General features: G+C 43.1%; 1 protein-coding gene across 1 annotated transcript in view; it reads left to right on the forward strand.

The window, feature by feature from the left end:
* galnt2 (UDP-N-acetyl-alpha-D-galactosamine:polypeptide N-acetylgalactosaminyltransferase 2) overlaps positions 1 to 14,745 on the forward strand; it is a 109,604-nt gene that overhangs the window by 91,576 nt on the left and 3,283 nt on the right. Inside the window, exons 13-15 of the mRNA XM_059982216.1 lie at positions 3,302 to 3,385; positions 5,665 to 5,791; positions 6,374 to 6,493. Coding sequence (XP_059838199.1) covers positions 3,302 to 3,385; positions 5,665 to 5,791; positions 6,374 to 6,493 — 331 coding nt within the window. The remainder of the gene's footprint in view (positions 1 to 3,301; positions 3,386 to 5,664; positions 5,792 to 6,373; positions 6,494 to 14,745) is intronic.

A 14,745-nucleotide genomic window follows, 5' to 3' on the forward strand; every position in this document is an offset into this window, starting at 1 on the left:
ACGGATTGGAGGTGTTTGGAGGGCTCTGGTCCAGATGTGGGTCAATGGGGCCAGGCAGAGTAACAGTTCAGCACAGACTAGGTGGGCTGAAAGCCCTGTTTCTGTGCTTTAGTACTCTTTGACTCTTAAAATACATGCATGGATGCCAAAGTTTGTTTTCTGGCATGAGATCATTACATCTTATAGAACTAAACTAAATTCATGGTATTTTCTATTGACTCTAATCCCTGGTAAACTCTTGAGGGAGAGAGTTCCAGGTTCTCACCAACCTGTGTAAAGAAATACTTTGTGACATCACCCTCAATAAGCCAGAATGAAACCTGCCTTATGATCTAACATTGGCTGGCCTTTTTTTTGCCTTAAGTTGGGATTGAAGTTGTTAGAACTGTCAGCATCACTGGTTGTTATTATATCTGTACACAATAAAGCGTGAGTTCAGAATATTATGTGCTTTTAAATAATGTTTAAAAAACAGTGCGTCAAACCTCTGGAATTCTAAACACTATAATTGAAAAATTGCAGGTCATTCTGCCTTGCTGTGTATAATTAGTTTGATCACGACAACAGGGGAGAAGATGTAGAAGAAAAAAAATGTAGAAGGAAGAGCGAGATCATGAAAAAAACAAGAAAGGGTGATGAACCAGCAGATCTCCTTTGAATCTGATGTGTCAATAGCTATATTTTCTTCAGTGGAGATGCTTTACAACCGAGGATACCTCAAGAGCTGTAAAAGATGGAAGTTCAAGGTCCATCTGATTTACCTTCTACAATCCTTGTAGCTTTGTAATATAATGATAATGGAGTCATTGAGTAATCAGAATCAAGTTTAATATCACTGGCATATGTTGTGAATTGTGTTGTTTTGCAGTAGCAGTACACTCAAATGCAGAATAATAAAATATAAATTATATATATTTAGTGCAAAGAGAGATCAAACAAAAAGAAAAAAATAGTGAAATACATGAGTTCATTGTCCATTCAGAAATCTGATGGCAATGTGGGAATGAAGCTGTTCCTAAAACTTTGAGTGTGTACCTTCTGACTCCTGTACCTCCTCCTTGATAGTAGCTATGAGAAGAGGTCATGTTCTGAGTGATGGGGGTCCTTAATGATGGATGCTGTCTTTTTAAGATATCATCAATGCTGTGGAGGCTGGTGCCCATGATGGAGCTAACTGAATTTGCAACTTTCGCCAGCTTTTTCCAATCCTGTGCGGTGGTCCCTCCAAACCTGACAGTGATGTAACCAGTTAGAATGTTCTCTTCAAACTCTGAAAGAAGTATAACCACTGTGATTGCATCAATATCTTGGGCCCAGGATAGATCTACAGAGATGCTGACGCCCAGAATCTTGAAACAGCTCACTCTTTCCATTGCTGAACCGTTAATGAAGAGTGGTGTATGTTCCCTAGAATTCCCCTTCCTGAAGTCCACATTCAACCTCTTGGTCTTACTGACATTGAGTGCAAACCCTACCAGTTTGGTACAATAGATCTGGGCATCCAGCAAGAGAAGTCTTAAGAGTTAGAAAGTATGAAGAAATAAAGGGCCTATGACACCTATAATGTGTGGACATGATGTGAGAGGGGCCTGCTCTCAGCAAGTTGTTGACGGGTTCTGGAGTTACATTTCTGTACAGCAGAAGGAATGTGACCCAGTGCCCCCCCCCCCCCAGGGTTCACAAATCAGCGAGACTGTAGTTCAAGCCCTAGTGTTCGGGGTCTTGTTATCGGCGAGTCCTGAGTTCAAAGCCTATTGTGTTTTGCAATTGGCATGTCCCAGAATTGATGCCAAGGACTGAGGCCCAGTGGTCAAATGCCTGTTGGCCAGAGCTGAGTCTACGAATCTCTGAGTCTGCAAATCCAGGTCCCCTGGAGACGAGGCCGGCCATGAGTTTAAAAAACTGCATGTGTATGTATGGGAGGGAGGAACAGGACTTGTCTTGCTGTTGTTGTTGTATTCTGTGTTGTTCTGCTGAGCATTGTGGAAATGCTCTATTGATGATGTAATGTGTGGTGATACTCGTGGACTGCCCCAGCACACGCTCAGATATGTTGGTTGTTAATGCAAATGGAGCCTTTCTCTGTACATTTCTATGTATTTGTGATAAATAAACTTGAATTTTTGAATCTATTTGCACTGGAGCTTGAACTGTTTTCCTCATTGACTAGTTCCTTTCCAAAGACTCTGAAAGCAGACACTTAACTCAAAGGAAATATTGTGCTTGAAGCTGGCACTCTGCTCATTAAAGCATTGCATTTCCCTTTTCCATTGGTCAAGCAGCATCTCTAATAATGATATGACCTGCTAACAGAGAGGTAGACCGTCTTGCAACGTGGTGTGCTTATAATAACGTGGAGCTTAATGCTGTCAAGACAGTAGAAATGATAATTGACTTCAGCTGACAATCCCCTACCACCCCCCCACCCTGGAAATTAATGGTAAGGCTGTGTCTGTGGTCAAGTTATTCAAATCCCTGGGGATTGCCACTGCCAGTACATTGAAGTGGCACAAGCACGTTATGCTCATCACTGGGAAGGCGCAGCAGAAATTGTCTTTCTGCACCAGCTTAGGAAACTTAACATCTTGCGGTGTATCCTGATGATCCTCGACCATCGATGAGAGTGTTGTGACCACCTCTATCACCGTTTGGTTTTCTGCCTCCTCCTCCCTCTCCAAGTCCAGGTCCACTCAGCGGAAAAGATCATTGGCAGTCAGCTACCGACATTAAAAGATCTGTTCATCACCAGAGCGAAGGAAGGAGTTGGAAAATTACTGCTATTATCACCTATTCACCAAATTGCCATCAGGCAGACTCTACAAGTCCATCTCCATCAGAACCACACATCATCTCCAAAGCTTCTTTCCTGTAGCTATACAGCTTCTCAAGAAAACTCACTCAGGTGTAATACCCTAACTGACCCTGCACAACATCCATTAAATGGTTCTTCCTGCTCTCTTTGTTTTGTTGATAATTACTTAGTCTGTTCTTATGTTCACATTTATTTAAGTTTAATTATTTGTGTTTGCGCTAATTGATGATTGTTCATGGCTGTTTGTACTATTGCCTTGTAAACTGTCAGTTGGTATAGTGTTGTCTGTTATGGTATTGTCCTGTGTTTTATGCTCAGCACCGAACCACAATCAAATTCTGATATGATTCATACACTGGCAATACAGTAATTTTGATTCTACTGTATTAGACAGCACGTGTTTAAAGAGGCAATTGCCTGAAGGACTTTATAGAGCTTCCAGAGGCTCAAAGGAGACAGTATAAAGAAGAATTTAAATTTTTTTTGCAGTATACAAAGCAGATTGGAACTGAAGAAGAAGTTGGGCTGTAAACCATTCAAGTGGTACCTGGAAAATGTCTATCCTGAGCTAAGGTAGGTTATACTTCCAGACTTGAGCATTGAGAACATTTGGCTGAAATGTAATAGCTGCTGGTGTCTGTTATACGCCTGAATGTACAGGAATGCTGGATGTATTCCAAGTGTTTCTCTGAACAGGTTATGGATTTTTTTCTCCTAACAGCAGCAGGACATATCAGAATTAGAACATAGAAATCTCCAGCATAACAGGCCCTTTGGCCCACAATGTTGTGCCGACCATGTAACCTCCTCTAGGAACTGCCTGGAATTTCCCTGTATAGCCCTCTATTTTTCTAAGCTTCATGTACCTTTCTAAGAGTCTCGTTTAAAAAAAAAACCCTATTGTATCTGCCTCTATCACCTTCACTGGCAGTGCATTCCATGTACCCACCATTCTGTGTGGAAAAGCTTACCTCTGACATCCTCTTTGTACCTACTTGCCCCCTCGTGTTAGCCATTTCAGCCCTGGGTAAAAGCCTCTGGCTCTCCACATGATCAATGCCTCTCATCATCTTGTATATCTCTGTCAGGTCACCTCTCATCCTCCATCGCTCTGGTTTATCATTACCACTTAGGTTGTTAAATGTGTTTTGTGGCAGCACAGTATAGCGCAAGACATAAAAAATACTTACAAAGAGAAATATAAATAAGTAGCTCAGAAGAGAGTTAGTGTTCATGGACTGTTCAGAAATCTGATGACGGAGGGGAAAATTCTGTTGCTAAAATGCTTCTTCAGGCTCCTCCCTAGAGGGCTCATCTCAGAGAGAGCGTGTTGTTTGGTGTGGAGCAGCTTTGTGGATTGGGGTCTTGAGCAAAATAAGCCGATTTTTCCAGAGTGTTTCAGATCTTTAAGTTAATGCGAAGATGCATTTGTTTGGAATGAGACAACATGGGAATTTATGAAGGCACAAGAGATTGCAGATGCTAGACCCTGGAGCAAAGAAAACAATCTGCTGGAGAAATTCAGTGGGACGAACACCATGTGTAGAAGGAAGGGAAATGCTAATTTCTCAGGTTGAGGTGTGCAAATTTGCTTTTTTTTTATTTGCAGTTTCTCAGCAGAGACCTCCTCCAAAAACCAACCAAATTGAAGATGTGTAACTAAAAGGGAAACAGCTTCTTGCAGGATCGTAACATTGCATTAACCTTTTTTTAAACTAAGCTATCCCCCCAAAGTTAACGTTATGTTAGCCTGTCCAATTCAGTTTCCAGCAGTTACCTATTCTGAAGAGGGAAAAGCATATCATTTTGTTGATTAACAGAAAAGGGATAGGTTGCTTAGTTTCTTACAATATAGGAGCCATTCAACTCATTGAGTCTACGTGTCTCCAGTAGCAATGTTTGAAACATTTGCAATTCCTTCTTCCCCTCAGATGGTGCTTGACCCACTGAGCTCTTCCAGCTTCTTATCTGTTGCATTGGAACTTATTGTCTATTCCTAATTTCCATTGAACTGAGAATATGGAGAGTCAATCACATTAGTGGACATGATGGGTATTTGCTATTATGCCTACAGTTACTGAGAATTTCATTTGATCATTGTAATTGAAATTCCTCACATGCCATAGTGGGATTTGAACACTCGGCACTGGATCAGTGGTGTAGAGCTCTGCCTGTTCGTCCAGTAATTTAACAGCTACACAACTGTATCCTTTTGTACAAATCCTCCCCCCGCCCCCACACACACACACACACTCCAGCCCTACCATGGTGCAAAATAGTCAGTGAACATAGTTGTTCCTGCTCAATGTAAATGCAGAAATGCAGTACTCAGGTCTCTCCAAAACTGACTTTAAATAAAAATTAATTAAAGTTGATTACTTTTTGCCTGATACAGGACACTGTCCATTCTAAGTGATGGGGGTAATGCACACAAAGTGCTGGAGGAACTCAGCAGGTAGGCCACCATCTATGGAGAAGAATAAGTAGGATTTCTCAGGATTTCTCGGGACTTGTTCCAAAGCATTGACTCTTTTTTCCTCTCCGTAGATGCTGCCTGACCTGCTGAGTCTCTCCAGCATTTTGTGTTGTTATTCTGGATTTACAGCATCTGCAGAATCTTTTGTGTTTCTGAATGGTTTCCTCAACCATGTCAAAGACATATGGATGGGTTAGGGTTAGTAAGTTGTGTGCAGCTAAATTGGCACCAGAAACATGGCTGCCCCCAGCACATCTCCGAGTTGATCATTGACACAAGCAATGTATTTCACTATGTTTCAATGAGCATGTAATAAATAAAGCTAATTTATTCATGTGTTAGGTCAATAATTGCATTTCTTTTTTCCCCTCTGTAGGGTCCCTGATCATCAAGATATCGCCTTCGGAGCTTTGCAGCAAGGTTCCAATTGCTTGGATACATTGGGTCACTTTGCAGATGGTGTTGTAGGTGTCTACGAATGTCACAATGCAGGAGGAAATCAGGTGCACAGTCTTTAAATGGCTCTCATTTCATTTTTTATGATAAAATTTAATGGGTCAATTGCAGCTTCCCTCAGGAGAGCCAACTTTTCAACCAGTCTAGGGATATGGCAGAGCTGCAGCCTTGAGTTATCTGTGTTGGATGGGGATTAGAAGTCCGGAACAGGTAAAGGGGGCAGATTAATTCTCTCAGACAACATCAGTTGAACTAGTTTGGATTTCTCTCCACAATGCCCTCCTTAGTATTTTTCTGTCTCTGTTGACTAATTTCTAGATTCAATAGATTTGTTTTCTGAATTTCCCTACATTTTTGATTCTTGCCACAGCGAGTTTCTCAGTTTCCCTGCATTTTAGATTCTTACTGTGGTGAGTTTCCCTGTGCTTTGGATTCTTACCATGGTGAGTTTCCCAATTTCTCACATTTTGGATGCTTGCTGTAGTGAGTTTGTCTATACACCTGCTTTTGATTTGGAAGTCTGTTGTTGTGATGGAGGTTGGTGTCCACTTGGAAAGGTATACAGTAGTCAGTTTTGCCTGAAATCTTCACTTTGGTTCTCATCTTGCCTCTGTGTGTGCGTTTTACAGGAATGGGCACTAACAAAGGACAAGTCAGTGAAACACATGGATTTGTGCCTTACTGTGGTGGACCGGGCAGCTGGTTCTCTCATAAAGCTGCAGGGCTGCAGAGACAATGACAGCCGACAGGTGGGTAATAAATGTGTTCAGTAATCTCATCAGTAGCATGTCTGGAAAATTCATTTGTACAGAGCAATACACAAAGTAGTGGAGGATCTCAGTAGGTAAGGCAGCATCTATGGAGAGGAATAAACAGTTGATGTTTTGGGCTGAGACCCTTCATCATGACTAGAGAGGAGTAGGGAAGAAACCACAATAAGAAGGGGAAAGAGCACAAGCTGGCAGGTAATGAGCAGGTGAGAGGGAAGATGTGTGAGTCGGGGAGATTGGATGAAGTGAGAAGCTGGAGGTGATGGATGGAAAAAGTAAAGGGCTGAAGAAGAAGGAATCTGATAGGAGAGGAGAATGTGCCATGGGAGAAAGGGAAGGAGGAGGGGAATCTGAGGGAGGCAATGGGCAGGTGAAGGAAAGGAATAAGAGTGGAGTCAGAATGGAAAAAGAGGGAAGGTTGGGGGTGGGGGGGGGGGGAGAAATTATCCAATTAGAGAAATCAGTGTTCATGCCGTCAGATTTGAGGCTACCCCAGACAGAATATAAGGTATTCCACCTCGATAGCCCTAGGTATGAGGTGCTGTATAAAGCTACCTGAGTAATTGAGTCTGTAGAAAGCATTGTGTTTACATTGCTTAATTCCTACTGTGGTTGAGGTCATTGATGGATCTTGCTTCCTAGCTGTCTGCATTACACAAGCCAGGGCAGTACAATATGGAAAGCAAGCTGCTGCCCTTGCAGCAGGCTCCCCCTCCCCTCACAGCTGATGAATCCAAGGGAACAGCAGTGACCGGCATAGTCTGGCGCCTGTGGAGTTGCAGGAGTTGCCAGTCAGCACTAAACTCAATGTAGGACTGCCTTAGGAACTCCAGCCCTGCATTTTTCCTCTGCGTTTACTCCTGAAGCCTCCCCCATGAGTGGCCATAGCAGAGGATTGAGATCAGAGTTTCCCTACCCCTGGATGAGCTGCCAACCACAGTTCATGAGTCTCATCAGCCCGGAGCAACTGGTTTTAAGGCACCAGTAACTGCCTTTACCCCTTCTCCTGTCAGTAGATACGGTTCTGCTGGGCTTAGTAGCTAAACCACATGTAAAGGCCAGGAGCTGGACTTGCTTTTCAGAGGCTGTTTGAGGTGCATGCCATTGTGAGCATTTAATAGGCAGTATGAGAATATCCCCACAACCCAGCTTAAGGAATCAATTCCTAATGTACTTTCGTTTAATTGTCCTTTCTAATTCAAAATCAACATACATCTAGACCAGGAGTGATGAACCATTTTGAGTGCATGTGCCCTAATTGGTGATGATCTAAAAAAAATTCTCACATGCCTTGATAATTTTGAGCAGGGATTATCATTGATGAAATAATAATAATTATGGATTTTTCAAAGGAAAAAGGATGAGTCCTGTTGTTTATTTGTTTTCATCATTAACTCTGAAAAGTATAACAAAGACAGATTGAAATAAATGAGGCATTTTAGAAAATCTGTTCAAAGATGATTAATATTAATCTTTTAGAAGAAGCCAATTGGAAAATAACAACACTTCTAAATAGTATCATTATTATAACTGTTTACTAACCAAATACTCTCATATGCAGCAGGTCAAATTGTATCATCCATTGTCATGTAATTTTGCACTGTCTAGCTGGTGCCAAGCCGAAGTGAAACATTTCCTGTGAAAATATCTCACTGCTCTTGGGTTGTAAAAGAATCATTCACTGCTTATTTTAGCAGCAAATAAAATCATTATGCATCTATTTATTATGGGTGGGGTTTAAAGAATTCAGGGTGGCATTGCATGCCAGCTGAATATTTGCATGTGCCACCTTGGGTACACATGCCGTAGGTTTGGCACCCCTGATCCTAGACTCATGCACTTAATAGGGAGAATAAAGTGAAATGGCTTTCTCCTGAGAAAGTGCATATGGAATTTATTACCAAATGAAATAATTGTGGTTAAACCCGGCAGAAAACAGGGAACAGGAGGTTGGGATGGGGTTAGGTGAAGGTGGCTGATAGAAAGTCAGTATGGTGGTGTTTCAGTTGGTGCAGCTGTCTAACATCACCAGTGATCTAGGTTCGATTCTGACCTCTGACAGTGGTGGAGTTTACATGTTTCAAGCCAGAAGGCATAAAACACAGGAGCAGAATCATACCATTTGGCCCATCGAGTCTGCTCCCCCATTTCATCATAGCTGATTTATTATCCCTCTCAAACCCATTCTCCTGCCTTCACCCCGTAACCTGTGACATCCTTACTAACGAAGAACTTATCGACCTCCGCTTTAAATATACCCAATGACTTGTCCCCACAACCGTCTCTAGCAATCAGTTCCAGAGACTCACCACCCTCTAGATCTCATTTCTGTTTTAATGGATGTCCATCTATTCTGAGGCTTTGCCCTCCAATCCAAAACTGCCCACCATAGAAAACACCTCTCCACATCCACTCTATCTAGGCCTTTCAATATTTGATATATCGATTACCTCCCCCCCCCCCACCCCAATTCTTCTAAACCCCAGCAAGTACAGGCCCAGAGTCATCAAACATTCCTTGTTAAACATTCTCTCATTCCTGGAATCTTTCTCCTGAACTTCCTCTGGACTCTCTCCAATGCCAGCACACTTTTTCTTGGATAAGGAGCTCAAAACTGCTCCCAATACTCCATGTTGTCTGACCAGTACCTTATAAAGCCTTAGCAATACGTCCTTGCTTTTATATTCTAGTCCTCTAGAAATGAATGTAAACATTGCATTTTGACTCCCTTCCGACTAACTCAACTTGTAGGGAATCTGGATGAGGAGTCCATTTGCACCTCTGATTTTTGAACTATCCCCACTTACAAAATAGTCAACACATTTATTCATTCTTCTAAAGTGCATGACCATATTCTTCCCTATATATTCCATCTGTCAGTTCTTTGACCATTCTCCCAATCTGTCTAAGTCCTTCTGCAGACAATCCTGCTACCTCACCAGTACCTGCCTCTTCACCTATCTTTGCATCATCTGCAAACTTGGCCTCAAAACCATCAATTCCTTCATCCAAATCACTGACATATAATGTGAAAAGAAGTGGTCCCCACTGACTTCTGCAGAACACCACTGGTCACTGGCAGCCAACCAGAAAAGGCCCCCTTCATTTCCAGTCTTTCCCTGCTGCCAGTCAGCCAAATTTTTATCCATGCTAGTTTCTTTCCTGTAAAAATGAGGGCTCTTATCTTGTTAAGCTTCATGAACAGTATCTTGTCAAAGGCCTTCTGAAAATCCAGGTAAACAATATCCACTGATTCTCCTTTGTTTTTATTCATAGAATTCTAATGGATTTGTCAGGCAGGATTTCCCCTTTAGAAAGCCATGCTGAAGAACTATGCCTATTTTATCATGAGTCTCCAAGTACTCTGAAGCCTGATGCTTAATAATGGATCCCAACATTCTCCCAACCACTGAGGTTAATTGCCTATAATTATCCTTCTTCAGCATCCCTCCCTTCTTAAAGAGTGGAGTGACATTTGCAATTTTCCAGTTCTCCCAAACCATTTCATAATCTAGTGATTCTTGAAAGATCATTACTAATGCTTCCACAGCCTCTTCAGGTGCCTCCTTCAGAACCATGGGGTGTAGTTCATCTGGTCCAGGTGACTTATCCACCTTCAGTCATTTCAAATCCTAAGCAGCTCTTCCTTAGTAACAGCAGCAACACTTGCTTCAGCCTTTGACATTCTTGTATTTCTGGCATACTGCTAGCATCTTCCACAGTGAAGACTGATGCAAAATACTGATGCCTTTCTTCATTTCTGTGCTCCCCCCATTACTGCCTCTCGAGTGTCATTTTCCAATAATTCAATATCCAGTCACACCTGTCTTTTGCTCTTCATATATCTGAAAAAAACTGTTGATATCCTCTTGTATATTATTAACTAACTTACTGTTATATTTATTCTTTACTTGCATCTTTTTCAGTTGCAGCTTTTTGGTTTTTAAAAGCTTCCCAATCCTCTAACTTCCCATGAGTTGTTGCTCGATTATATGCCCTTTCATTTCTCTTTATGCTGTCTTTGACCTCCTTTGTCAGCCACAGTTGTGTCACCTCTCTTTAGAATAGCTCTTCATCTTTGGGATGTACCTGTCCTGTACCTTGCGAATTACTCCCAGAAACTCCAGCCTTTGCTGTTCTGTGTCATCCCTGCTAGTTTCCCCTTCCAATCAACTTCGGACAGCTCCTCTCTCATACCTCTATAATTCCCTTTAGTCCACTGTAATACTATTACATCTGACTTTATCTTCTCCCTCTCAAACTGCAGGGTGAATTCTATCATATTACGATTACTGTCTCTTTAGGGTTCTTTTACCTGAATCTCTGTAATGAAATCTGGTTCATTACGCAACACCCAATGCAGAATTGCCTTTTCCCTAGTGGACTTGACAGCAAGCTGCTCTAAAAGGGCATATTTTATGTATTCTGCAAATTCTTTCTCTTGGTATCCAACGCCAACCTGATTTTCCCAATCTACCTGCCTATTGAAATCTACGTGTCTGTTGTAAGATTGCCCTTTTTCTACCTCCTGTTGTAATTTGTATCCCACATTCTAGTTACTGTTCTGGGTTTCCCATCAGGGTCTTTTTACCCTCGCAGTTTCTTATTTCTGCCTGCAAGGGTTCTTCATTTCCTGATCCTGTCACCTCTTTCTAAGGATTTAATTTAAATTTTTTTACCAACAGAAACACCCCACCCTCTTTGCCTACCTGTCTGTCCTTTCAATACAAGGTGTATCCTTGGATGTTAAGTTCCCAACTACGATCTTCTTTCAGCACAACTCAGTGTTGTCCACAATGTCCTAGCTACCAATCTCTAACTGCACTATTACATTCAGATATAACATGTTAAGTCCTGTGCTCAACGCCCTTTTTGCCCCAATGTTATGTTTCAACTCATTCCACTGACTGTAATTTTGTCCTATCAAATGCCTGCCCTTCCTGACATTCTCACTACACACTGTAACTACTTGTGGAGGTGGAAACAATAGGGTCTTTTAAGAGACTCCTGGATGGATACATGGAGCTTAGAAAAATACAGTGCTCTGGGTAAGCCTAGGTAGTTCTAAGGTAAGGACATGTTCGGTACATCTTTGTGGCCCAAAGGGCCTATATTGTGCTGTAGGTTTTCTGTGTTTCTATGTATACCAACTGTGCCATTCTCAGCCCTATCACTCTTGTTTAGCATTCTGCTGCCTCCCCAATAGTTCTAGCAAACCTCCATGCAAGGGTGTTTGTCCCCCTTGGGTTCAGGTGTAACAGATCATACATTCCCCAGAAGAGATCCCAGTGATCCAGAAATTTTAAACCCTGTCCCCTGCACCAATTCCTTAGCCACACACGCATCTGCCAAATCATTCTATTCTTGCCCTCACTGGTGCATGACACAGGCAGAAATCCAGAGATTACTACCCTGGAGGCCCTGCTTTTCAGCTTCCTACCTCACTCCATGTATTCTCTCTTCAGGACCTCCTCCCTTTTCTGACCTATGACAGTGGTACCAATATGTTCAAAGGTTCATGTATTATCAAAGCATGTATCCATATACAACTCTGAAGTTTGTATTTCTCCGGTTAGCCATGAAATAAAGAAAGAACATAAAAGTAATTCAGAGAGAAACATCAAACCGAACCCCAGGACAAAAAAGAACACCATAGAAACAGAAAATCTACAGCACAGTACAGGCCCCTCAGCCCACAATGCAGTGCCGACCATGTACTTACTTAAAAATTACCTAGGGTAACCCATGGCCCTCTATTTTGCTAAGCTCCATGTACCTATCCAGGAGTCTCTTAAAAGACCCTGTCGCATTCACCTCCATCACTGTCACCAGCAGCCCATTCCACACACTCACCACTCTGCATAAAAAAACTTATCCCTGACATCTCTGTACCCACTTCCAAGCACCTTAAAACTGTGCCCTCTTGTGCTAGGCATTTCAGCCCTGGGGAAAAAGCCTCTGACTATCCACACGATCAATGCCTCTCATCATCTTAGCACCTCTATCAGGTCACCTCTCATCCTCTGTCGCTCCAAGGAGAAAAAGCCGAGTTCACTCAACCTGTTTTCATAAGCATGCACCCCAATCCAGGCAACATCCTTGTAAATCTCCTCTGCACCCTTTCTATGGTTTCCACATCCTTCCTGTAGTGAGGTGACCAGAACTGAGCACAGTACTCAAAGTGGGGTCTGACCAGGGTCCTATAGCTGTAACATTACCTCTCGGCTCTTAAACTCAGTCCCACAGTTGATGAAGGCCAATGCACCGTATGCTTTCTTAACCACAGAGTCAACCTGCGCAGCAGCTTTGAGTGTCCTATGGACTCAGACCTCGAGATCCCTCTGTTCCTCCACACTGCCAAGTGTCTTATCATTAACATTATATTCTGCTATCGTATTTGACCTACCAAAATGAACCACCTCACGCTTATCTGGGTTGAACTCCATCTGCCACTTCTCAGTCCAGTTTTGCATCCTATCGCTGTCCCGCTGTAACCTCTGACAGCCCTCCACACTATCCACAACACCCCCAACCTTTGTGTCATCAGCAAACTTACTAACCCATCCTTCCACTTCCTGGTCCAAGTCATTTATAAAAATTACAATGAGAAGGGGTCCCAGAACAGATCCTGAGGCACACCACTGGTCACCAACCTCCATGCAGAATATGACCCATCTACTACCACTCTGCCTTCCGTGGGCAAGCTAGTTCTGCATCCACAAAGCAATGTCCCCTTGGATCCCATGCCTCCTTACTTTCTCAATAACCCTTGCATAGGGTACCTTATCAAATGCCTTGCTGAAATCCATATATACCGCATCTACTGCTCTACCTTCATCAGTGTGTTTAGTCACATCCTCAAAAGATTCAGTCAGGCACTGCCTTTGACAAAGCCATGCTGACTATTCCTAATCATATTATGCCTCTCCAAATGTTCATAAACCCTGCCTCTCAGGATCTTCTCCATCAACCTACCAACCCCTGAAGTAAGACAAATCCGATTATAACCCCCCCCCCCCCCCCGCACCCCTGCACAGGAAACTAACAGAACATCAACCCACAAACTACATCAAAGCTGAAGAAAGGGCGACTTAAAAAGAAACACAATGTAAAACCCATAGCCAAATCCATAGTAAATGCTGAACCACAATACTACCCTACAATATCACCGACATGCATTGAAAGAGAGGGTCATCACATGAGGCAGAGAGATCTACCCGTCTGTCACAGCGATAGGCCGCTCACAGACTCCTCTGGCGGCGATCAAAAGGCAGGCAGTTGGCACTGAATCTCATGCTTACCTTCTGCATTCGCCTCAATGTCTCAATCTTCCTCGACGCTTTAAACAGCAAAATGGAGTTAAACATCGGCTGATGCCTGTCTCGAAGCTTCTTCACATCGAGGCCATCTGAGGACACGCTCGTTTCCCAGAATCTTCTCAGAACCAGCAAAGCGGTGGATCACTCAAACGATCCCCAAGCTGTAAATCACAGCCTCTAACAGTCACAGAAACACATATGTAGTATGACTTCCAGCTGCTCACCCTCTCCCTTTAGAATGCTGTGGACATGGGAGGCAACATATTAACTGAGTGGCTCACATATGCAGAATCTTCTCTCTGCTTCTCTAAGTATGGAATCCCCTATGACTACTGTACTCCTCGCTTACGCCGCCCCCCCCCCCCCCCACCTCTGAGCCAGATGCCGTGCCTGAGACCCAGTCATTATGGCTTCCTTGCTGGTAGGTCATTTCCACCCCCCCCCCCCCCCCAACGGTATCCAAAGTGGTATAGTTATTATTGAGAAGATTGGCCACAGGGGTACTCTGCACTAGCTGCCTATTGTCTTTCCCTCTTCTGACGGTCACCCAGGTGCCTTATTCCTGCAGCTTAGGTCTGCCTACCTCCCTGTAGCTCCTACCTATCACCTCCTGATTCTCCCATCTGAGCCGAAGGTTACTGAGCTGCAGTTCAGTGCTCCTCATGCAGGTATAGTTGTCAGGGTGACTGTGGCTCTCCCATAGTTCCCACATCCCACACAAAGACCACTAACCCTGCACTATTCTCGCTGCACTGGCTATGTACTGATAGACAAAGAAAGGGAAAAAAAAATACATGAAACTTGCTTAGAGCCTCGCCAGTTCTCACCCAAGCCTGTCAGGCCAAAACTCTAATGAAGCCCAGTACAAAAACGGCCACTCCATTTACACCTCATGTCTTTTTATTGTCCTCT

Source organism: Hypanus sabinus, chromosome 10 (genome assembly GCF_030144855.1).
Source record: "Hypanus sabinus isolate sHypSab1 chromosome 10, sHypSab1.hap1, whole genome shotgun sequence".
Taxonomy (NCBI): Eukaryota; Metazoa; Chordata; class Chondrichthyes; order Myliobatiformes; family Dasyatidae; genus Hypanus; species Hypanus sabinus.